The following is a 25,789-nucleotide window of genomic DNA, read 5'->3' on the forward strand; positions in this document are numbered from 1 at the left end:
CTCTCTGTCTCTCATGAATAAATAAATAAAAATCTAAAAAAATAAAAAATTAAAAAAATAAAACTCATCTATAACTATTGTTAAATGTTAAATAATTCAATATAATTATGGATGCATCTCAATATAATTATGCTGAGTAAAAAAAGTCAGATGAAGAAAACTATATATACAGCAGATGATTCCATTTCTTTTTTTTTTTTTTAATTTATCTGAGAGAGTGTGAGAGAGCATGCATGCGTGCAAGGGGGGGAGGGGTAGAGGGAGAAGCAGACTCCCCACTGAGCAGGGAGCTCCTTGGGGTGCTGGATCCCAGGCTGGGATCATGATCCAAGCTGAAGGCAGACATTTAACTGAGCCACCCAGGGGCCCCTAGATGATTACATGTCTATAAATTTCTATAAAATTCTGGAAAATGCAAACCCATTTGTAGTGACAGAAAGCAGATCAGTGACTGCCTGAGAAGGTAGGGTGGAGCCAGAGGGGCTAGAGAGAGGAATTACAAGGGCACATGGAGAGATTTTTGGGTAAATGATTGTGCTCATTATCTTGACTATGATGAAGATTCCAAGGGTGTATGCATTTATCAAAACTCATTAAATTGTACACTTTAAATGTGTGCAGTTCTTTCTACACCAATTATACCTGAATAAAACTGTCAAAAAATATTCTAAGGGACTGTTGACAACTTTCAATCAGAGGATTTGTTCCGTACAATTTTACTTGAAATACTGAATATTGCAGTCACTCACTGGATATTAGTATCACTAACCCATCATTTTTACTGAAGAAAACACCCCGTAATTTTGCACTCTGAAATAATCAGTGTTTTAAATTCTCTCATAGAAAGTAAAATTCAGGGGTGCCTGGGTGGCTCATTTGGTTAAGCATCTGCCTTCGGCTCAGGTTGTGGGATCGAGTCCCGCATCGAGTCCCGCATCGGGCTCCCTGCTTGGCGGGAAGCCTGCTTCTCCCTCTCCCACTCCCCCTGCTTGTGTTCCCTCTCTTGCTGTCTCTCTCTGTCAAATAAATAAATAAAATCTTAAAAAAAAAAAAGTAAAATTCAAATATTTTACTCATAATTTCTTCCAAAGAATTCTCAAGAGCACAATAACATTCAAAACAACATATCCAAATGATTATTTCATTTTTCAAAGTTTTCACTGATTTAGTAGCATAAGCATCTGCAGATTTTGGAATCTTGTTTATGTAATTAATTATGCTCCCAATGAAGTTGTAATGAAGTCACATGTTGGGGGGAAGGAGGGGGAGGAAAAGTGTATCTAGTTTCACTATTGATTTTCTATCTTTTATTCTGATTTATCACAGCTACCTGCCTATAGATACTGCATTTGTAGGAGTGACAGGAAGTCATTAGAAAAGAAAAGAAAAAAAAAAGCAGCCAATAGAATTGAGATCAATCCCCAGGAATACAGAATCTCACCACCCATCAAATGAAATTTAGATGGGAGTTCTAGAAAATGGGATGAAATAGCTAACCTCTCCTGTGTACTTGATTTTGGTAATTCTTCAGGTCAACCATTGGTCTTTTCATTGCTAATCACATGCAAACAATAACGAAGTATTTTTTGATGTCAAAGATAGCAAAAATATTGTAGATCTGAGATTAAAAATTCACAAGGGGGGGGTCGCCTGGCTGGCTCTGTTGGTCTTGATCTCAGGGTCATAAGTTTGAGCCCCAGGTTGGGTATAGAGTTTACTTAAAAATAAATAAAATCTTTAAAAAAAATTCACAAAGGGATTCAAGTTTATAGAGGAACATAAAAATCTCTCAATAATTTACAATGTGGGTTTCTAATGTCTTTTATAAGTCAGCAAATGTCGACTTATGAAACCCAAGTTTTCAGCCCTGAAAAGTCCCAAGCATTTTGCCTGGTACTTAACTCAATAAAAGTCTGATGAATTAATATGTTAAAATATATATATATTTTAAATATTGGATACTTACAGGACCTCTGTAGAATTTGTGAAGTGATTTGAAATTATGAGGATTAAGGTAACTTGGTCTGCCTTGGGGAGTAGGAACCTTCCGGATATCTTCGGATACCCTCCAAAAATACCCAAAGATACCCGGAGAAATCTCTCTCCATATTGGGCAAATAATTCACTATATTGTGGTTCCAGTCATAAGTGTGTGGAGAGCATCCTAACTCTAGAAAAATGAGGAGTCAAAGTTATCCTGGCTTATTGTTCACTGCATTTCAATTGCATTCATTCGTTTGCTTATATTTTAGACACATCTTGAACAAAGTTTAGCTATGGCAGCTACATCAAACTTGTTCTCTGTGAAATTTGCTTTTTTTTTTTTTAAGTTTTATTTAAATAATCTCTACACCCAACATGGGTCTTGAACCCCGAGATCAAGAGTCACATGCTCCTCTGACTGAGCTCATACATAAATGAAAAAAAATTTTATTTATTTATTTTTTAAATTATTTATTTATTTATTTGAGAGAGAGAGAGAGTAAGAGCAAGGAGAAGAGACAGGGAGAGGGAGAAGCAGACTCCCCACTGAGCAGGAAGCCCGATGCGGGGCTTGATCCCAGGACTCTGGGATCATGACCTGAGCTGAAGGCAGATGCTTAACCGACTGAGCCACCCAGGCGCCCCTGAAAAAAAAATTAAAAAAAATTTCTATATATATTATATATATAAATATAAATACAAATATATATGCATATATGTGTATATATATATATATAATTAACTTCTCCACCCTGCCACCTTTTTTGTTACTTTAGTGTAATCTTGTAATCTTAGATTTGGGTCAGGAGCCAATCTTAAATCTTAGTAAATGAAACTGATAAGACAGAAAGCTGGCTTTATAGTTAACCCAAAGCAATAGGTTTCTTGAAATTTAGAAATTTAGCATTTGCCTGTATTTATGATGTATGTCTACAGGTGGTTGACCTTTGAACTTCATCTGTATATTGAACTTTTTCTGTAGCTTCTACATGAATGTTGGATTATTAGTTAGTCATGAATAAAATAAAATTGTCAATTCTTATAGTTTTCCAGTTTACAATTAGCAAATGCAGGAGAGGAGAGGAGGAATTGGGTTCTTAGGTGATTTAGGTATCTTGATGTTAAGTAATTAGCTCAGAAAAAAGTAGGCTTCTTATTTAGTGAATACAATGAAGTTACACATGGTAGTTTCAAGATTGAAGTTTCCATGTTTTAAGTGAAATTGCCTGAAGGCTTTGTAGCTAGAGAATGAATCTGTGGGGTAGAGTTAAGTGTTGGTTTTAAGTTGTTTTAATAATTTTAATTATGATTGCCTTTTCAAGGGGTTGTAGTAACTCAGATATAACATGTTTCACATTTGTGAATTCATTTAAAACATATTTGAAGAGGTTTTGGTGTGTGCCAAGATGCCTAGCTATGACTTTAACTCTTACTGGTAAATCTCGTGTGGCCCGTCTTTCCGGAGAAGTTAAGCATGAAGCCTACAAGTTCAGCCTGCTGTACCAGCAACGTATATTTGTTTTTGCGAAATCTCAAGCTGTTTTTGTGAGAGTATCAGCTCTCGCAGGGGAACCACTCTACCACCAGCTGCCCCATGGGAGAGGATGTGGGGGACACCTGTGTCCTGCTGTTCGGGGGAGAAAGGGCCGCGGGCTAGAAAGCTGGGTAACCGACAGCCTTGGACTGAGAAGTGGAAAATTGAGAACAGTTGCCTTCCTCTCTATCGCTGACACTAATCCAAGCAGTTCTTTTTTTTTTTTTTTAATTTATTCATTTGACAGAGAGAGAGACACAGCGAGAGAGGGAACACAAGCAGGGGGAGTGGGAGAGGGAGAAGCAGGCTTCCCGCTGAGCAGGGAGCCCGATGCGGGGCCGGTCCCAGGACCCTGGGATCATGACCCGAGCGGAAGACAGACGCTTAACGACTGAGCCACCCGGGCGCCCCTAATCCCAGCAATTCTAAAGGTATCTCCAAAACCCTAGAAAAGAAAACCTTCGTGACTTGATTTAGAGCCTTGAGTGGGAAGCACAGTAACTCTGTGCTTGGCACCAAATAGGTACTTACTTGGTAAATGTATGTTGAAAAATAAAGGAATCAGGCAACTAGTTGGCTCAGTGGGTAGAGCATGTGACTCTTGATCTCGGGGTTGTGTTTGAGTCCCACGTTGGGTGTAGAGATTGCTTAAAACAGTAAAATCTTAGGGGCGCCTGGGTGGCTCAGTTGTGAAACATCTGCCTTCGGCTCAGGTCATGATCCCAGGGTCCTGGGATCGAGCCCCACATCAAGCTTCCTGCTCTGCAGGAAGCCTGCTTCTCCCTCTCCCACTCCCCCTGCTTGTGTTCCCTCTCTCGTTGTGTCTCCTTCTGTCAAATAAATAAATACAATCTTAAAAAAACACAATCAAACAATAAAATCTTAGGGAAAAACATGGATGAATGAAAGAAATGAATGTAGTGTTCTGAATAGCATATGTTCTATTATATTGAATGTTCTAAATAGTATATCCAAAAGGTTGGGAAATGTCATTGCCAGGGGTAATAAATAGTACAACTACTCTTCTTAACAAAAATAACAGAGAGTAACTCCCCAGTTTACAAGTAAGATGGAAAAGGATTCTTTGGACAGTCCAGAAACCAAAGGTGCTTGTGTGAATCTACAAAAGAGCCTGTTATTCCTTTTTTTTTTTTTTTTTAAGAGCCTTAAAATAAGATTTTGCTGGGGCGCCTGGCTGGCTCAGTTGGTGGAGCATGTGATTCTTTGATCTCAGGGTTGTGAGTTCGAGCCCCACATTGGGTGCGGCGATTACTTAAAAATAAAATCTTAAGGGCACCTGGGTGGCTCAGTCAGTTAAGTGGCTGCCTTGGGCTCAGGTCATGATCCCAGGGTCCTGGGATTGAGCCCTACGTCTGACTCCCTGCTCAGTGGGGAGCCTGCTTCTTCCTCTGCCTGCCGCTCCCCCGGCTTGTGCTCTCTTTCTATCTCTCTGTCAAATAAATAAATAAAATCTTTTAAAAATAAGTAAATAAATAGGGGCGCCTAGGTGGCTCAGTTGGTTAAGCGACTGCCTTCGGCTCAGGTCATGATCCTGGAGTCCCTGGATCGAGTCCCGCATCGGGCTCCCTGCTCAGCGGGGAGTCTGCTTCTCCCTCTGATCCTCCCCCTCTCGTGCTCTCTGTCTCCCATTCTCTCTCTCAGATAAATAATTAAAAAAAAAAATCTTTAAAAAAAAAAAAAAGTAAATAAATAAATAAAAATCTTACAAAATAAGATTTTGCTTAAAAAAAATCAGAATATGAGCATTTTCATGGCCTGAAAAATAAACACAAAGCAAGCAGTTGCTAGTCTAGGCAGACACTGGTGATGTCTTCCTCGACATGTAGGTTGTACACCGTTGGCTTGAAATCTTTGACCTTGTAATATTTCTCCGAAAATTGGAAAGCTAGATGTGAAAAGCTTTGTTAAGAATTTCCCAAGAACTGAATAAGTATAATCTCACAGAATGGACAGAATGGGACATTTTGATAGTGTTTGTACTACTTACTGATACATTTTCACATGTGCTGACGTTAATCATTCTCAGATAGGCTTTAATAGCATTTTTAGCCCTTAACATCTTAGGTAAGGCCAAAATGCCACTTTTCACAGATATCCCTGGGAACAGAGAACACACTGGAAGCTTCCTACGGAAGGAGAGTGAAGTGTTGTACAGAGGCTCAGTGTGGGAAGAATCCTTGCTCTTTTTTGCCTACCAGCTGTGAAATCTTGAGCACCTGATCTAATTTCTCTGGGTCTATCTTCCTCCACTCCACTGGTAAAATGAGAATAATAGGATCTACCTCACAGAGTTGTTGTAAGGATTAAATATGATTAGATATGCAAAGTGCTTTGAACAGTGGCACATAGTAAGTACTGGAATGTTTCCTAAGTAGTAAAAAATTTAAGTTGAAATGGATGAAATGCTTAAAAATTATGAAAACCAACCATTTTGCTTAATATTGCTTAAGAAGCGATATATTCCAGAGAAAGTGGCCTTTATGTACTTCTTCAAAAAAATGATAAATGTGAAAAAATTTTATGCTGCATAACCATATGCCATTATACTACACGCCACGGTTAGGCACAAAATATTCCACTACTGAATTAACCGCTTACATCAATTCTCCACTAACTTGTACAAAATCCGAGTATGGGATATTTATCTGGTATCTAGTGTCGATATTCCGAGTTTCTTCATTCTTCCAACTATTTGTGAACACTAAGGCACTTTGTTGCCACTTAAAACTGGGGATGATTTTTCTCTCAACCCCAGCACCTTCAGGCTTATGTACCCAATAATCCACCTAAAAATTTGATTTCATTCAAGTATTTGTTGGCTGCCTTCTCTATTCATGTAACAAGTATTCAAGAATATGAAGGATAGGAATGCAAGCCCTTCGGCTGATATTATTCAAAGCCTTCATCTCTGGAGAACTACTGATGGCCCATGAAGAAGAGATCTATGTCGTCATGTCTCAGCATGGCGCGAGGGAGAAGTGGCCTGGACCTCCAGCATCAGGCCCTCAAAGAAGGACAGGCACATTTCCAGACACAGCCTCACTTCCCCGAACTCCCCAAGGAAGGAGGCCAGCCAGTGTCGCTGATGGCATCGCCTGACATCACTAGTTTCGGATGATAGGCGAGCTTGGAGCCGCCTGGCCCACCTCATCCATGGCCTGACTGCGCTACCCTCTCGGTTCCCAGCTCCTGCCACGTGAGGTGTCCTAATATGGTCAGGCTCCGGAGAAGCCAAGGAGCGCTTGCCTTTCTCCTGCTAGTGGGGAGGAGGCAGGAACCAACATTCAGAGGATAACACAGTCCGAAGGAAAGCAACTGGGGATTTGGGTTCGCTTGCTGGGCGAATGGAAAAGTGCGCTGCAGCAGAAGCTCTGCCTTGGGTTATCAATCATTTAATAAACCTCAGCAAATCCAATCTCCCCGAGGGGCCTTCTGCCCCCCCCCCCCTTCTGCAACCCTGGGTCGTCCCCCAGCTCGCGTCCCCATTTAGGAATGGGAAGCGCCCGGGGGTCGGGGTGGGCTGCCCGCCTGGACCCTGGCTCGAGGCTCGGGCTGCGCCTCAGGTCCTACAGCCTGGGGGGAGATGCTGCTGCAAGGCGTGTCTGGGGCTGTGCTCATGTGATGAAGCGAGGGAAAAAACAAGGGGGAGGAGGAGGCAAAGAGGTGGCTTTTTTTTTTTTTTTTTTTTTTTTCTTTTAAGGAGTTTGCCGCGAGCGCGTCTCGTTCATTCGCAGTCTGGGCGCGTTCGGAGGAGGACGGCGGGAGAGGAAGGCGTTCCTGGGACCTCGCGGGCGCACGGCTTCTCGCTCTTCTCCACGTTCCTGCGATTTGGGGGAAGGTGTAACCGGGCAGCTGGGCGTGGGAGAACCGCAGAAGAGCCATGGGTGCCGGGAGCTCCACGGAGCAGCGGAGCCCGGAGCAGCCGGAGGCGGGGAGCGCGACGCCGGTCGAGCCGGAGCCCAGCGGCGGCGGCCTTGCGGCGGAGGCGGCGCCCAGCGCGCCCGGGGACCCGGCCATCGCTACCGCGGACCCCGCCACCAAGGTACGGGCGCGCCGGGCCACCTGCCCCGGGGACGGGGGTGGGGGTGGGGGGTGGTCCCTCTTTTTTCCGCCTGCCAGAACTTCCCGGCCCGTCCAGCCTATCTGCAAACTCGGGAGCACGCACCCCTCTTTCTAGCTCTCCAGGGTCTCATGCGCCGGGGCGGGACCAGAGCAGCAGCGAGCGCGGCGGGTTTGCATCTTTGTCGTGGGTCTCCGGGGGAGGCGACTGCGCCATCCGCAGTAATAAAATCCGCCCCCCGCCCCCCGCTGACAGCCTTTCTCCGCACTCTTCCGGTGGGAGCGACCCAGCCCGCGACGCCCGAGCTGCTCGGGGGAGCCCGAGGGGGGTGGGGTGGGAAGTGAGCCACCCGCCGAGGGTCCTGCGCCCCCCGCCCCTCTTTCTCCCGGATTCAGAAAGTCAGCTGTTGGGCCAGGACCCGTGTGGCAGCGGGGCGAAGCCGCCACCCGTGGGTTCCGCGCCGCGTATGGTCTTCGGCACCGGCTGTGCGTGGAGAGACCCGGGTTTGGTACCCAGCCCTGCTGCGGCTGCGGCTCGAGCCGACACCGCCTTCCTGATGCAGAGAAAGCCTGGGGTGTAGCTCCCTCTGAGCCAAAGAAAAACCTGGGTAGACGCTGCACTTCCAAAAGGAGTGACAGGTTTCGTAAACAAGGCAGCGTCCTCCTTTTCGCTCAGTTCATTGCCTGTGGACTCAAGGGATAAACATACTGGGGGAGTAGTAGTTAGAAGTTCCCAAACGATGCGGTCAGAGACGTAAGCAAGGATTTCTTACCCTTATGTCTATGGAGACAGTGCTGAACCTCCTAGAGATTTTGTATTTTATAGTCTTAAGTCTTCAGGGCTGAAATATTTACTCCTGGCCGCTATAGCCGCCAAGACCGTGACTTGTTTGATTGTTGTATTTTAGATCTAGTTTTCCAGGATGTGTGTTCATTAGCAAGGCGTCACCTAATCTGTTTTGCGATATCCTTATAGGAAGATGGTGGATAACTTATCATACTTCATTTTTTTTTTTTCCAAAAACCCCATGTGTTTCATGGGTTGGGAAGATGGTGGATAACTTATCATACTTAATATTTTTTAAAAAGCCCCAGGTTTTACATGGGTTCACAACCCGTGTTTTATCTGAGGATACAAAATGTGAGGAACTTTAGATGTTTACAGTGTGAAAAACACCCCCCCCCTAAAATCTGGGTAAATTTCACAGAACTGTGACCTCATTGCCCTGACCTCTTTAGCTGTCCTAGTCTAGTTTGGGCTGAGAGACTGCACTTAATTAGATTACTTCTAGTCTTTAACTTATAGCTACTTGTAAAACGCATGGCCCTGGGGCTGTAGATACTACCAAGAACAAACTGCTAGAATATCTAATTTTCCAAGACAGTGCCTAAGCTTTGGGCACATGTAAGGTGCAATCCTGTTGAGGTCTAAGTCACATTTTAATATTTAAGTATGTATGACCTTTTGATGCTGATTACTGCCAAAATGGCCACATAACCAGTATTTAGCATCCAGTAGTGAAAGTGGTTTTAAGGTGTAATTGTTAAAAGCTTGCAACTGGGGACATTTTTTCTTGGTTTTTACTACTTCACGTCTTCTTAAGAGTTCGTGCTGAAATAGGATACTTAATCCCTTCCTGGTAAACTTGAATTTGTTCATTTAAAAATATTCTTTCCATTCTCTTTTTGTCCTTCTTCCATAACCTTATCCTCCCTTCCTAGTCGCCACCATCTTGAAGCAGCCAAGCAACCTCCTTAAAAAAAAAAGACTTAAATAACATCTAGAATATCATTGAGCTTTTTGGCATACTGCCCAGTTATCAATTTGGAGACAAATCAATACACTTACATGTATCCTTGGAAAATGGTGTTGTTTTTCATTTTCAGCTAGCAAAATTTATTACACAGGTTTTCAAAAGTCCTTTTGAAAAGAACTCCCTAATTAAGAATGACTCAGCACATAGCTCTTGCCTCCCCTCTTCGTCCTGTGAAACTCCAGTTGCTGACCTCTGAGTAATCCCATCTGCCTTTCTAGTCTCCTGTAGCCCCACAGACCCTTCCCAGCAGTTTGCTGCACATTTGTGAGGTTAGTGACTTGACTGTTGTCCTGGTTCTGGATGCTCCACGAGGGCAGGGACCATATCTGTGTTTGCTCAAGTGTTCCCCTATCCCCCATGGATGGCATTCTCCCTGGCCTGTAGGACCGTACTGGCTCCCTGGTTTTGATTGGACCCTGTCAAGTTGGGGAATACCTTGGGCCATCTACTTTTTCTACAGTTTAACCTTTGACCATGTCATTATTGTGCTCTCTGCCTCATGTATCAGATAGTGACTAAACCAAATAGGTCTGGTTATTAGTAGACCAAGTGAGTATTTTGGCAAAAAACTGTGATGTAGAGGTTCTCCAGAAATAAAGTGGCTTGTTGGCATTGCAATCAAATTGTCTCTAATCTCAAATATACAAAATAGTATAAAATGTAGGTGGCTCAAATGAGACCACTTTATACATCGACTTAGTTAGGAATTGCATCTTGAGCTTTCTTGACTGGGTGTGTGGACATTTGGGGGTTATACTAATACACCCCCCCTTCACTGGTAGAATGCTGATCACTAATAAAGGCTATTAACAGATTTTTTCCATCTAAATGATGTTTATATCAGATGCCTGCTGACTATTTAGTCATCCAGTTTACTTTCTCTCTCTCTTTTTTTTTTTTTTTTTGCTAATTATGTTACCAGTCATTTACGGAGTAAGTACTCAGCCCTCAGAAAACATTACACTAATTGAATATCACTTCTATCAGATCATATGGAGTGTAAAAAAACTTGATTACTGAAGCCTAACATTTAGGGGCACTGAGGCACAAGTCCATAAGTCCTGGGTTTATCTGGTGTATTTCAGTAAAATGGAAGGAATCTTATCTTCCAGTCACTCTTTTACAATCTTATACATGTAAATTCTGGGGGACAATGGAATCAATTTAGGCTTAATTTTGAGACTTGGCCATTTTGGCCACTGCAGGGGCAGGAATGTTAGACGATGCAAATGCAAGTAGTAAATAAAGCCTCCTATTCCCCAATCACCTGTTTTTAAAAGTTTGTCTTTGAGGCGCCTGGGTGGCTCAGTCGTTAAGCGTCTGCCTTCAGCTCAGGTCATGATCCAGGGTCCTGGGATCCAGCCCTGCATCGGGCTCCCTGCTCAGCAGGAAGCCTGCTTCTCCCTCTCCCACTCCCCCTGCTTGTGTTCGCTCTCTCGCTGTCTCTCTCTCTCTCTGTTGAAAAATAAATAAAATCTTTAAAAAAAAAGTTCGTCTTTGAAAGAGTATTTTCACTCAGGTGTCAGTAGAGGGTGGGATGACCAATGACAAATTTCCTTAGAGTCTGGCAAATCTTGATTTCTTGAGCCAAGTTACATCTGGACAATCATAATTCTCTGAATTATCCTTTTTGTATTTTCTGCTCAATCAACGACTTCAGAGCTGAAAATGGAGCAGTGGTCAGTTGTAACCTTGAGGCCAGTGTCCCTGGCAGGTGGGAAGGTGGGGACTCTTTTCTGTCCTTCTGGTTATGGTTCCATTTGGTTACAAGAGCTACGAAACACCAAAACGTAACTGTGTACTCAAATAGAAGAATCCATCATCTGATTGGTAGATTAAAGGATGTCTTTGCCCTCTGTGCACTGAAATAGACAACTGAGTTAGCCAGCTGCATTTCAGAATCCTTCCCAGCCTGAGGTGTAGGATGCTATCTCCCCCTTGCCTTCTGTTTACAAAGTGGGAAGGGAGGACAAAGATGACCTTACTGTGGTTATGCCCCAGTTTTCTAATAAGAGGGCCAGAATTTAGGATTCGGAGAATTATATGTTTGTTAACAGTGGCCTATTATGTGTGTGGCTACCTGTATTCCTATGGATTCCTCCCAGATTACAAGAGGTGCTACTTTCTGAGTAGAACGCAGTCCAGAGACATTGGAGATGTGGGTGTGGTGAGGACAATCATTTAGCCTGTGGGGATTGCATTGCCATCCCTTTAATCCGTTTCGGGTTATCCGTGTAGGTTAGTGGATGTGTGAGATCAGTGGATTTCCCCTTGAAATACTTCTGTGATGAACAGGCCTTAAACACGCATCCTTTTGGATACACTTTAGGTCGGCTAATCTCTTGCCTTGATCACTTGAAAGCAATTAGAATAAGGATCATTCTAATTTGGTATTTTATAGGAAAATTAATAAAACAGAAATAACATGTTTTGCTTTAAAATGGCATGAAGTTCTTTTTCTCCATCAGCTGTAACACATTCAGTATTAGAGAATACCACTGAAAGGAAAATCAAACTAAATGGTGCTCTCATCCTTGGCCTCTATACTTCTATGTGCTATAGTCTATTCATGAAGTGAGAAGTTAGAATTCAAAGCACTGAGAAAAAGATATCAGTACTTTTATCTCATAAAAAAAAGCCAAACTAAATATCCTTGAATCCAGTTCTTGTTCTCTTATAACCTGAAAAAATTATAACATAGAATGTTTCATTTTAAAATAATGGAGGGGCGCCTGGGTGGCTCAGTTGGTTGAGTGTCTGCCTTCGGCTCAGGTCATGATCCCAGTGTCCTGGGATCGAGCCCCGCATCGGGCTCCCTGCTCCGCGGGAAGCCTGCTTCTCCCTCTCCCACTCCCCCCTGCTTGCGTTCCCTCTCTCGCTGTGTCTCTCTCTGTCAAATAAATAAATAAATAAATAAATAAAATCTTAAAACAATAAAATAATGGAAAAACACAAAAGAAGCTGTGTTTGTAAGAGAGAAGCACTATATATTATAAATGTGAACTTCTTTAAATTTTCAAGGGGCGCCTGGGTGACTCAGTTGGTTGAGCGTCTGCCTTCACCTTGGGTCATGATCCCAGGATCCTGGGATTGAGTCCTGCATCGGGCTCCCTGCTGGACAGGGAGCCTGCCTCTCCCTCTCCCTCTTCTGCAGCGTGTGCTCTCTCTTTCTCTCTCAAATAAATAAAATCTTAAAAAAATAAATAAAATTTCAAAATCTATAATTATAATTGACTTGTCTATTTAGATTTTGGACGATTTTCTTGCAAATTAGCACCTTAGTAGAGATTCTAAGGGTTGGTTTTTGTATGATCATCCTCTTGTTTCCTTACTCATTAGTACATCTAATAAAAGGATTTAGGAGAAGAGGTTAATAATCTGTAATTTCAGTAATACATAATTCATATTTCTTATCTTGAATAATTAAGTTATTTAAAACTGACTATAATCTGACTTTCTTGAATCATAAAGTCTTCATAAGATCAAAAGTCCTTGTTCATTGTTGAAATTTTTGTTTAAGAGCATTGCATAATAGGATTTATTTAATGTTTATTTTAATTTTTTTAAGATTTTTTTTTTTTTTTAAGTAATCTCTATACCCAACATGGGGCTCAAACTCACAAGCCTAAGATCAAGAGAGTCCCATGCTCTCTGGACTGAGCCAGCTGGGTGCCCTTAATATTTTATTTTTCTAAAAATGTTAATGGTTGAGGGGCGCCTGGGTGGCTCAGTCGTTGAGCGTCTGCCTTCGGCTCAGGTCATGATCCCAGGGTCCTGGGATCGATCCCCGCATCGGGCTCCCTGCTCCGCGGGAAGCCTGCTTCTCCCTCTCCCACTCCCCCTGCTTGTGTTCCCTCTCTCGCTGTGTCTCTCTCTGTCAAATAAATAAATAAAATCTTTAAAAAAAAAATTAAAAAAAAAATAAAAATGTTAATGGTTGAGAACTTTGATTTGTAGAGTATGGTAAAAAGTAAGTCTTCTATTACCTCTTCTTCCCCCAGGCATTCACTGTGGATAGTTTGAAGCCAATGTTGGTGGTCTCTTGCATGTTTTTTCAAAACTTGATGCATGTACAAGTATATAAATAATAGCACCATTTTTTTTACAGTAATCTATACAATGTGGGCCTCAAACTCAAGGCCTCGAGATCAAGAGTGGCATGCTCTACAGAGCCAGCCAGGTGCCACGCCCCATGTTTTTCTTTTTACAAATAAAATCATATCACATATGTTCTGCTACTTTAGGTTTGGAATATCTTTTCATATCAGGACATAAAGACTTACCTCCATTCTTATTAATGGCTACATACATTTTCCCTCTATGGGTTGAAGTGCAATAAAAGCTTAACCAATCCCCTGTGTTTACATTGACATTTTCCTGGTCTTTTGCTGTATTAAATTAACACAGGGAATATCCAAGCCCAGATATCTTTGTATGTGTGCAAATGTATCTCTGGGATAGATTTCTGCAAGTGGAATTGCTTGCTCAGAGCATTTATATATATGCATTTAAATTTAAAAAAAAATTTTTTTAAAGATTTTATTCATTTGAGAGAGAGGCTGACCGGCGGAGGGGGGTTGCAGAGAGGCAGAGGGAGAGAGAGAGGGGGGCAGACTCCCCACTGAGCAGGGAGCCGGATGAAGTGAGGCTGGATCCCAGGACCCCGAGATCACGACTTGAGCCGAAGGCAGATGCATAACCATTTGAGCCACCCAGGTGCCCTTGCATTTAAAATTTTGATAGTCCTTGATAAATTTGCTTTCCAGAGAGATTCTGTGTCATTTTAGGTCCCCACTCTGGAGATCAGCACTAGTTTTTGGATGATTTGCCTCAGTGCAGAGCAGATTTTCTAATACTTGCCATTCTGCACCCAAGTTGGCAATTCAGTTTCCTCAGTGCATTTTTAATTATGTATATTGGCCATATGCTCTGCTTCCATGTACCACCCGATCGTGAACTGGACTGGCTTCCAGAGCATTAAAGGCTGTGGTTTATTTTACTGTTAATTTTTAAAGACCCCCCCCCCAAAGTTACTCATATTAGGGAAAAAACAAGTTTAAGAGTAAAAAGTTTGCGGGGTGCCTGGGTGGCTCAGTTGGTTAAGCGACTGCCTTCGGCTCAGGTCATGATCCTGGAGTCCCGGGATCGAGTCCCACATCGGGCTCCCTGCTCAGCAGGGGGTCTGCTTCTCCCTCTGCCCTCTTCCCTCTCGTGCTGTCTCTCATTCTCTCTCTCTCAAATAAATAAATAAAATCTTCACAAGAAGGAAAAAAAAAGAGTAAAAAGTTTGCTCAGGTACTGTTTGTATTTCCTTCTCAAATTCATAAACGGTCTTAATTTTATTTGCCTGGACAATGACCTACTTCTTTAGCAATCAATTTTAAAGTTTCTCCTCTGGGAACAATCTAAAATCATCCAGTTGCCAGAAATTTCTTCATACTTCTGATCCATGAAATGTTGGAACCTGGGACTGGGGCTGGGGGCAGCAGAATTCTACTCTTGGGAGAACAATAGGCTAAAGGCCCTCCCTTAGATTCTATTCTCATTCTCATGACAAACTACAGCCTGGTTCTGTTAGCTGGAATAAATGTGCTTTCCCAGAAAAAAGTAGGTGCTCAAAGCACAGAAATGACAAGATCTTTCCCAGACCATGTTAGGCTTCTCTCACTCTCTCTCTCTCCTTTTTTTTTTTTTTTTAAGATTTTAAAAATTTATTTTTGTAAGAGAGAGAAGAGCAAGCAAGCACGAGTGGGGGGAGGGCAGAGGGAGACGCAGACTCCCTGCTCAGCAGGGAGCCTAATGCGGGATTCGATCCCAGGACCCTGGGATCACAACCTGAACTGAAGGCAGACGCTTAACCGACTGAGCCACCCAGGCGCCCTGATCTACTGCAGGCACTGTGCCAGGATCTGGGGCTACAAAGAGTGAACTCCAAGAGCTCAGGACTAAGAAAGTCACATGCTTTCCTTCCCACATAGTTAGCTTCTGAATCTGCTCTAAATGAATTGTTTTATGTCTGGAGGGAGAGATCCAAATTCATTTTCTATACTGGTTACCTACTGTTTCCAGTAGTATTGATTCAGTAAGTCCCCCTGTTTAAAACTCGTTTCTGCACATATGCATAAATCTTTATTGATTTTTCATTTTACTTTTAAAAATTCCCTGCTGTGTTTATTTGTATAGTAAATTAAAAGCATTAAGGGAGTGGCTAAAATGTTACCAGTTATAATAGCAAGCCTGGGTTTTTGTTTTGTTTTTTTTTTTGACAGAGAGCACAAGTAGGCAGAGAGGCAGGCAGAGGGAGAGGGAGAAGCAGGCTCTCCGCTGAGCAGGGAGTCCGATGCGGGCCTCGATGCGGGGCTCGATCCCAGGACCCTGGGGTCATGACCTGAGCCGAAAGCAGACGCTCAATGACTGAGCCACCCAGGTGCCCCAGCAAGCCTGTGGTTTAAAATACTTTTCTATTCTACATCTCAGGTGTTAACCTACAGAGGCCTCTTTTAGGCAACAGGTTTGAGCAGTGGAAACTTGAGGCCAAAGAGCCCAGGGCAACCACCTGGCTGAATACAGATGGGCCCATCAGGCGACCCACCTCAGACTAGCTGTAGGCCCTCACTGACCGGTGGGGTACTTAGACGCAGGCACAGTTACCATAAAAGGGAAGATTCCACACTTCCCCGTGCCTCCTCACCTTCCCGCTTTAAGTATGGCCCCCACCCACTGCCTCTTGGCAGACAGCCCCTCCTCTGCTCTCCTGCTCACTGCCCCCTTGCAGTGTATTCAGTAAACATCTATCTCCTTTGTTCTGCCCTGCATGAAGCCCGATCCACTGGCTTCCACCTGATCGTCACCCCACATTTGGGGGCCCCCATCCGATCGAGACACCAGAGACACCACCTTACCCTGGTCTGCCGTGGCTATGGTAAGTTTATACATCCGTAAATACAAAAAAGTAAGTGGGAAGCAGATGTTATCCTCTAAACTTAATTTTTCTTGGTATGTATTAACATGCATTAAAATTGATCAAGTGTTCCAGGAGCGCCTGGGTGGTTCAGTTGGTTAAGTGTCTGCCGTCGGCTCAGGTCATGATCCCGGAGTCCTCAGATCAAGCCCCACATTGGCCTCCCTGCTCAGCAAGGAGTCTGCTTCTCCCTCTCCCTCTGCCCCTCTCCCTGGCTCATGCTCTCTCTCCCTCTCTCAAATAAAATCTAAAGATTTTAGTTATTTGAGAGCACAAGCAGTGGAGAGGGAGAAGCAGGCTGCCCATTGAGCAGGGAGCCTGATGCGGGGTCAGCAGGACCCCGGGATCATGACCTGAGCCGAAGGCAGACGCTTAACCTACTGAGCCACGCAGGCGCCCCTCAAATAAATAAAATCTTTTAAGGGCGCCTGGGTGGCTCAGTTGGTTAAGCGACTGCCTTCGGCTCAGGTCATGATCCCAGGGTCCTGGGATCGAGTCCCACATCGGGCTCCCTGCTCGGCGGGAGGCCTGCTTCTCCCTCTCCCACTCCCCCTGCTTGTGTTCCTGCTCTTGCTGTCTCTGTCTCTGTCAAATGAATAAATAAAATCTTTAAAAAAAAAAATAGTGAAGTATTCCATAAACACACGTGAAAGGCATTGGTCTAGATGCTTGGAGAGATGAAGAGAAAAGAACGTGCAGCATTATCCCCGAGTGCCTCATATAATCCAGGTGAGGTGATAGAGTCCCTCTAGGAAATAAGGATAATTCAAATAAACTGGATAGACATAGAAGAATCACCATTGCTTGGTACTTGTCTTCACAGTGAATTGTCTAGGTAGCTGCTGTGGAAAGGTAAGGACATTTTGAAGTGTTGCAGGCACATGAGGCCATTGGCTGGGCCAGCAGATGAAGGAGGCATGTTTGTAAGGGAGTGGTGGGAAGGGCATGGTACACGGGCCTGCACCTGGGCATCGGGAGAGCTGCCCAGGAGGCAGAGAGCTGGTGAAGGCTGCTCATGAAGAACACAGCAAAGATGCAGTTGCCACATGAGTGGATGATCTGGGAGCGTGGGGAGGGGGGACAAGACCAGAAAGGGTGATGGGGGGAGGTCGTGCTAGCAAACATCATGATCTGATGATGTATCAGGTGTCTGTAGGGCGCAGTGGGATTGGGTACAGGGTACAGGCCTGACAGGAAGGCAGTCAGAAAACCGGAATGTCAAGACTTCAAATACTGAGTACTTCCAGCAGGCACGAACATTCCCCTCATGGTGTAGGTTGCCATTAATTGTGAATTGCTGAGTCACTGAGCCGTGCCAAACAATGACAGATGCTTCAGAGAGTATCTTGGGAAGGGAGAACATGACCTGGTAGTAACAACTTGGGACTTCTGAGAAAGGAGTTTGCAGCCGACTTGACAGGAAATGACAGAGGGCTCTCAGGAGAGCCATACCATTCCTCTATCAGGGGTTCCTGTCTGAGCAGAGACCGCCCGCATGGACGGCAATCCAGGATCGTGGGGTGGTGGGTGTGGGAGGCATAGGGACAGGTCACATGCCATAGGATAAGTAAGAGGTGATACTGTGGAAGGAACTTAGGGTACTGGCCGTGGAGAAGGTGGAAATGAAAGTGAGTATTAATAGAAAACTAGGTAGAAGAGACGCCACTGGATTGAACGGCTGTTGGACCCACTGAGTCATCATACATCAGTGACTCTCACCCCAGCATGGCAGGTCCTCCTGTAATGAGAGCGCCTGATGGTTGACTTGGATTCCTTCCATTTGCAGGCAAGGAGTCTAGGTAACATGGGGACTGTTTACCTTTACTTTCAAAGAAGACATTTCTTTGTCATTTTTTTCCATCTCCACTGCCTGCCCTCTGGTTTGTTGTTCAGAGGACGAGTTATGGTTTGCTATTTTTCACGTCGGAGCATATGACTTCTTACTGAATTGAGCCATTACAGGCTCTGAGCTTGCTAGCACAAGGATCAGTTATCTGTCGTCACTCCCTGATATTGACCATTTTTATTTAAGACCTGTTTTTGGTTTTTTTTTTTAAGACCTATTTCATTGCACCCTTGGAAGTTTTCCTTACTCTATACAATACATATTGTTGTGGTGCATAGAACAAGATTGTTGATGTGTTTTATGGTTTCTAATCTTTGTTTACATTTTCAGTGCTGGGTGATAATTTTTCACTACGTTAGCAAACTGTAGAATGCCTCTTAAGAAACTTTGGTTTGAAGTTATCCTTCATTTGGGTATTTATGTAAAACCGTCTTACTCCATACCCATAACAAAGAGGCTATGCAAAGTTCAACCTTAGATGCGGTCTGTCTACTTTGAATTTACAGTCTGTATACACACAGTACAAGGGAGGGATGGAGATGGGCTTGTTATCTATAGGCCATTGCAAAGAGTTAGCCAGTCTCTCTATGATGAATTTTTCTTAGAGAAATGACACATTTAACCAGTACTTAGACATAAGTTTTGTTTTGTTTTTAGTTTTTATTTAAATTCCAGTTAAGTGAAAATACAGTGTAATATTAGTTTCAGGTGTACAGTTTAGTGATTCAACACTTAGACATGAGTGTCTGACTCCTGTAATGTTAATCTAAATATTTAAATGGAAATTTTTGTTCTTTGGCTCTGTTTTATATGAAGAAAGTTATTGAAAAGTAGTGGAAAATGTCACCACTAATGTTTACTAAATCAGTCTTGATTATTACCATCTTTTCTCCAATCCTGACAGAAGTTAGTGTATAAAACTTAAAAAGGAGTTGACAAGTAATGGGGGCAAAACCCCAGTTGGTTTGGTTTTCTATCTGATGTTTTTCTTTGTAAAACCTTCAAGAGTTTAAGTTAACTTTAAACTCAGTTTGATGGTAGTTTTAGATCTGGCTCTTGTTTACAATATAGAAAGTTGTTTTGCTTTGATTAAAACGAAGGTTGATTATTCTTTTGATACTAATTAAAGACATACTAAGGTCTTTGGAACGCTCAAAAGGTTTTTGTCCTCCATGCAGAGTCTGTGGTGACCGAAGAGGACCTACAGTGTTATCTAGAAAGAAAGATTTCAAGTCAGTTCTGGAACTGTGCCTGATAAACAGTCCTCCAGGACAGGGAAGAATGCAAAGAATGCTTAAGTATTCAGGGAACTAGGTCATGGTTTAAAGTATTACATTTGTCAGAGAAAGTTTCTCAAGCAGGCCCTAGGATCCTTGGATCCCCACTTATTCCTTACCCAGGGTGCTTTAGTCTTCGGCAAATTAGGTGACTGAATTCACTTCTCAGCCTCTAGGAGGGCTGGGCTAGAAGTAGCAGATCCGCCACACTCCCCTGCACCACCAAAAAGACAACGTTAAAGCTCTAGGTTAGTGACCGGAAAAATCAGAGATGGGATGTGGTTTTTTGTGGGTTTTTTTTTTAATTGCATGATCTCAGACTAAAAATTACTTTAAGAGTATGTAGGCAAGTGATAATAGACTGTAAACATATTTAGAAAGAAGAGGGAAATCAGAGTGTTCCTTTTAAGTGAACCGGGTGTCTGTCTGTCTTCTTTCTTTCTTTTCTTTCTTTCATTTCCTTCTTTCAGATTTTATTTATTTGTAAGGGAGAGAGAAGGAGAGGGAGAAGCAGGCTCCCCACTGAGCAGGGAGCCCGATGTGGGACTCAGTCCCAAGATCCTGGGATCATGACCTGAGCCGAAGGCAGACGCTTAACCGACTGAGCCACCCAGGTGCCCCGAACTGGGGGTCTTTCTTGGCTGCCAGTGATAAGCACTGCAGGGGACCAGCTGAGTTTCCCGTAACTACATGTGACCACAGTGCCCACAGTTTGCTGTGGACTTAAGCTCGTAGAACCCGTATTTTGCCCTGAATTGTAGCTGAGTATTGGACAAGAGTCATGAACATGACAGGTCCTGAAGGCAAGAGAGAGAGAGTGCGTACTCCGACACCAGGGAAGGTGACCTAGAGGATGCTACGGAGAGTATCCCCCGAAAATTCATATGCTGAAACTCTAATACCAAATGTGATGGTATTAGGAGATGGGGCCTTTGGGAGGTGATGGGTTAGCTACCTTCTAAGAAGAGACAGACAGCTTGCTCTCTCCCTACCATGTGAGAAGATAGCCCTCTGCAAAGGTGGAAGAGAGCTCGGCCTGCACCTTTCATCGTGGACTTCCCAGCCTCCAGAACTGTGAGAAATACATGTTTGTTGTCTAAGCTGTGCTAATTTGTCATAGCCCAAACTAAGGTAGAGGAAATGGCATGTCTGGTGAATTGTTGAAAAATGGAGGTGCTTGAGAGGGGGCAAGAGAATGGAAAAATAGTGAAATAATAATAAAAATTTAAAAGTGATAAAACAAGGCATGAGGGAGCCTTGTCATATGGGGGGAAATACCAAGAGAAAAATGGTCTAGGAAAAGCTGGGCAACCCATTCTTTCTTAACTGCAGGACTTTGCAGAATCTTTAATATGTGGCATCTTTAGCCAAATGCAGTTGACAAATGCTGGGCTGGAGAGGTGAGCGGAGCTGGAAGAGTGGGTGAGGAGTCTGGAGAGGTAGCTTGTGGCTCTGCTGTGGAGAATGTTGAATTCAAGGTGTGACTCCTGCATTCTGCATGTATTGTGATTGGCAATGTGAAGCCAATAATTAATTGGGATCCAAATCTACATCTGTTAGCATGTAGGCGGGGACTGAAAATAACTTTGTTCCTAATCTGAGACTGAGAGAATAATTCTAAAATACTAGGGAAATATGTTCTTTTTTGGTGGGGGCACGGGAAGGATGGGTTTTCATTTCATTCATATAAAAACGATTGTATTTTTTATATGTAATTTTTAAATTAACCACATGTAGAGAGATTCCTCCTCTGGTTAAAATGGAAAAATATGGAATATGTCCCAGCTTTTAAATATACGTTATTTGGGAAATGCCTCAGATTATCCTGAGATGAAATAGTTCAAGTTTTCATACCCTTATTTAATGATGTCTAGATTTGCTAATATATTTTGGTGGGGGAGGGCAGAGAAGTAGAAAGTTGAGGCAACAATAAGGATAATTAAAATTTGGGGGGTTGAGGACAGTTTGGATTAATTTCATTGTTAGATAAGCCAGATAATTGTATCAGATTGAGATTATATTCAGTTTCTCGAGAGTCTAATAACTGTTTATAGACTCAATATTTATAGCACTTAATTGCATGTAGAGCTAAACATCCTAGCTAGCACAAGCCACGTTATGCCTTCATACTTTCCTTTAACCATATTTTCTGGAGCCAGCGACAATTGGGCTACTGTGGAGTTAAATGCTGTCAATTATTGTGTTCCTCAAACACTTTCCAGCTCCTGTAATGAATACTGGCGGTATTGTAACTGTATGTGAACTTGAACGAAGATCAGGGGAAGGTCAAAATAGAGCCTTCTTGAATGGAATTGCAAATTCTTCCTCTGGCAAATAAGACTAAAGAGAAATGTCACCCATTTGTTGCTTTTTATGGTCATGAAGAAGGAAAAATCCTCAGAGCTTATGATTCCTTTGCTATGAGCTGATCAGCTGGCTTATTTGGGCTTTGGATGAGAAGTTGAGAAAGATACTGATTTATTTTTTTCTTGAGTCTGATTAAAGCAAATCAAAGCAAATAACTGTATTTGGGGTTGTAACTAACCTAAATTTTAAAGAAAGTTGCTTCTTTTAAAACCTAAAAGTCAATGTAGACTTGTTTTAGGCCATAATAAGCAGGAGCAATTTAACCAAGGCATAAGGCACTGATTCTTGCTTCTTAATGTTTGATATTACTGTGTTTATTTTTATTTTTATTTATTTATTTAGAGCGAGAGAATACATGAGGGGGCGGGGTAGAGGGAGAGGGCAAGAGGATCCCAAGCAGGCTCCACACCCAGCATAGAGCCTAATGTGGGGCTTGATCTCATGACCCTGAGATCATGGCATGACCTGAGCTGAAGTGAAGAGGGAGAGCTTAACCGACTGAGCCACCCAGGCACGCCCTACTGTGTCTGTTATTTTAAGTTCGTGTATACATAGTGTATTGATTGAATATGCCCCTTTCCTGACCCTTTTCTTTAGTGTAACTTTTGTGCTTATTCTCCCACTAAGCCTTAACAATGTCAGTGGAAGAAATGGGCCTGGACGTGACAGTTTAGTGCGCTCTCCCCACATCCGAGGTCTCCTGACACACTTGTGCACGGTGTTTCTGTGTTGACTTCAAGGTTGAAACCTGTATAGAGAATGAAGTAAAGCTATGCATAAACCGTAAGGGTCAAGTACATACAGAAATATAAAAAAGTTCCTCCTCTTAATGACTGTCAACTCTCGAATGTTGGTTGTTTTTGAGTATCCATTAGGCACCAGGCGGTTTTTGGGGGCACTTCTACATACTTTTCTTGTTTTACCAATAGCTCATAGCTTCAGTGTGGTAAATGGTATCATCTCCATTTAAAAAATGAGCCCACAAAGTGAAAATTTAACTAGGAAGTGGAGCTTTTGGTTCACTAGCTCTTGAGTTCAGCCCTAGAGGTCCCCCTGTGGTGTGCTCAGCTCCCAGTTTTGGGGCTGGTGGGTAGGGACCACTGCAACGTGAAGTGGGTCTTGGCTATCATGCCAAAGAGATGTCCTTATTATTTTTTGATATCTCTTATTATTAACTTCTGGGATACCAGACAGCTCCTACGATACCAAAGCTCTCTGTTTTTCTAGGTATTTTAGAATATATGCCTATATCTGTAAATGGCAAACGATTCATTTTTATTAGCCAACCTCTTCTTTCTTTTTTTTTTTTTTTAAAGATTTTGTTTATTTGACAGAGAGAGAGAGACAGCGAGAGCAGGAACACAAACACGGGGAGTGGGAGAGGGAGAAGCAGACTTCCTGGCAAGCAGGGAGCCCGATGTGGGGCTTGATCCCAGGACCCCGGGATCATGACCTGAGCTGAAGGCAGACGCTTAATGACTGAGCCACCCAGGTGCCCCGCCAACCTCTTATTTCTACTGACCTCACTCTTCCTACCCCATCATGGCCTGGAAATAGCTGATGCCAGGCTGTATGAGCAATTTGGGTTTGGAGGCAAGTCATATACAACCTTAAATAAGAATCGATACCACTTGTTTTTCTTTTTAATTTGGGTGTACCGGAATGCCAGGCCCATGTAATCACCCTCTTTTCCCTTCCTGTTTTGCTCTGCCCTCCTGACATCCCAGTTCATCATCCAACCTACTGTACCCCGTTGAACTCCATTCCACGTTAAGCACATTTCTTCCCTTAGGACCATCCCCCAGCTGACTTGCCCTCTGTGATCAAGGCATTGTCTTTAGGAGTTTGTCTTCTCCCAGGGTTTTAACACTAAATTATGTCCCGGTTTCAGTTTCACGTACACATCTGTGTATTATTAGACAAATTGACCTTAAGAGTAGCATTCCTTCTGTCCCTTTTGCCCGCCTCTTCCCATAAAGGGGGAGTCTCTTGGTATCTTCACCGTCTTGGAGAATGGTATCCCTGCCTTACTCTTGTTCTTCCTGTCATTTATCCATGTCCAGGCTGCCGTGAAGTTCTTTTGGTTCTATTTCTGCTTCCTCGGATCTTTTCTTTATTCCCCAGTTTTAATTATCCTATGCAATATATGCAGCATTCATGTAAACTAGTCTTCCTACTGGTCTGCAGCTCCCACCGCTCAGGTTAGTGAGTGGGTAGGAATAACCACTGTGTTCTGCAAAGGCAAACAAAGTGGAAATAAGGTTGATGGAAAATCATTCCTAAAAGTTGAAAAAAATCCGCTAGTCGTCCTGCCTGTAGCCGTTTTTCTCTATATACAATGGCTTTATAGATGGAGACGGTTATAAAGTGGACATACCCTGGACCCCTGTAATTGGAAAGGCCCTCTGCTTGCAGGTGTATAAAGCCCTCCAGACTTTTCTTTGCTTCCAGCCACACACCTATGATTCCCTCATTCTTCATTCCCAAGTTGTGTCTTGAGCATTGAGAGAGAAGACAAAAACCAGTGGTTTATTAAATGTTTTCTTTTGATCTTCTATACATTTTTCTTCCTTTCAGTCCATGAATGTGGTAATAAGGGGACGTTCCTTTCATTGCATATTGAATTTTAAGTGCTTTCCTGTGTAGTACGGTAGCATGTCTACATGACTGAAGTTAATTTTCCACCACCTTGGGCATCCTAAATGCAGACTATGGAATCTTGATCACATTTGTATGGAAACACAATTGTAGTTTGGGCTATAAATTTATTTCATTATTGGGCTGGCGTTTATTTTGGGAATTCTGTTTGAAGCAGAAATAGGGCCAGTTGACTTAAAGGTTCAAACATTTGATTTATTGGTATTTTAATTTTCAACAAATCGTGTCTGGTATGAATTAATGAAAGTTTAGAAAGTCTTTGTTTTCCTTCTCCCCACCTCCAGTAAGAAAATCCCTTAAAGCCTCTATGATTTTTATTACAAACAGCAGGCTTAGGATGGGAGGGACCTTAGTGAAGCCATTGTGTATCAGGTCTGTTTCACAGGTGGGTACTGTCTCACAGGACATGCTCAGTCCCTCTTTCTAAAGCTGAAGAGACATTCCACAATGAATGCCTGCCAAGTCTAAGGTTTTGACAAGTTTTCTGGGTCTCGGTTTCCTTATACGTCAGAGTTGAAGCCCATTTTCTTTGCCTGCAAACCAAAGACGGTCTACTACCCAAAGTTCTCAGCCTTTAGATTTATTTCTTATATGAAAAAAGTGTTGATTTGACTTCCAAAGTCCTTTCTTCTCTTAAACTTAAAAATTCTGACTCAACGCTGATTCTCTGAGAGTCTGGTAATCTAAAGGCTGAAGTACCACTTCCTAAACTAGTAGCTTTGGACTTTTTCTAACTCAGAACTCGTATGGCTAGAGCCTTGCGAACTGGTCTTTGAGGCATCCATTCAAAAAAATACTAAATTCCTTCTGTTGGTATATTTTCATTCATTGCTACTCCCCAGGCTCTCCTGAGATCTGGTGTTCACTGGCTTGGCTTCCATTACATCTGTGTGCTGTTGAATTCTGAAACTGTCCATCTCCATCTGGGACACCTCTGTTCCATTGTCTTTTGTCTCTTCAGGCTGAGCCCACCCACCTCAAATCTCTACCTACTATTCTCTTCCCTGTTGATGGCAGTTTCCAGGTTGGGGTAGGCGGAGAAGAGACTTGTGTGAGGAAAGCTAGTGGGATGTAGAAGGGATGGAATGAAAGAGAGGAAAGGGAGGGAGAACATCCTTACACCAAGACAGAAAGCAGGAGCAGGACGTGGTCCTTTTGAATCACGGGCTGACAGGTCCTCCTTGAGGACCAGAGGCAAATCCTGTTAGCTCGGAAATGTTGTATGTTTCAAGCAGTTTATTAGCTTTGCTTGGTAAGAGAATAGGA

The 25,789-nt window shown here is 43.0% G+C and overlaps 2 protein-coding genes across 4 annotated transcripts in view; both read left to right on the forward strand.

The window, feature by feature from the left end:
- The window catches only part of LOC102735769 (monofunctional C1-tetrahydrofolate synthase, mitochondrial), a 560,423-nt gene that overhangs the window by 290,423 nt on the left and 244,211 nt on the right, over positions 1-25,789 (forward strand). The gene's annotated exons all lie outside the window — the stretch shown is intronic.
- Positions 7,253-25,789, forward strand: part of AKAP12 (A-kinase anchoring protein 12) — an 87,210-nt gene continuing 68,673 nt past the window's right edge. Inside the window, exon 1 of one of the 2 annotated variants that reach the window (XM_006735408.3) lies at positions 7,253-7,580. In XM_006735408.3, the coding sequence (XP_006735471.2) occupies positions 7,419-7,580 (162 nt within the window). In that variant the 5' untranslated portion in view covers positions 7,253-7,418. Of the gene's footprint in view, positions 7,581-19,656; positions 19,747-25,789 lie in introns of those variants that run through there. The other variant, XM_081829151.1, reaches the window with a different exon arrangement.

Source organism: Leptonychotes weddellii, chromosome 8 (genome assembly GCF_054177405.1).
Source record: "Leptonychotes weddellii isolate Sample4059 chromosome 8, ASM5417740v2, whole genome shotgun sequence".
Lineage (NCBI taxonomy): Eukaryota > Metazoa > Chordata > Mammalia > Carnivora > Phocidae > Leptonychotes > Leptonychotes weddellii.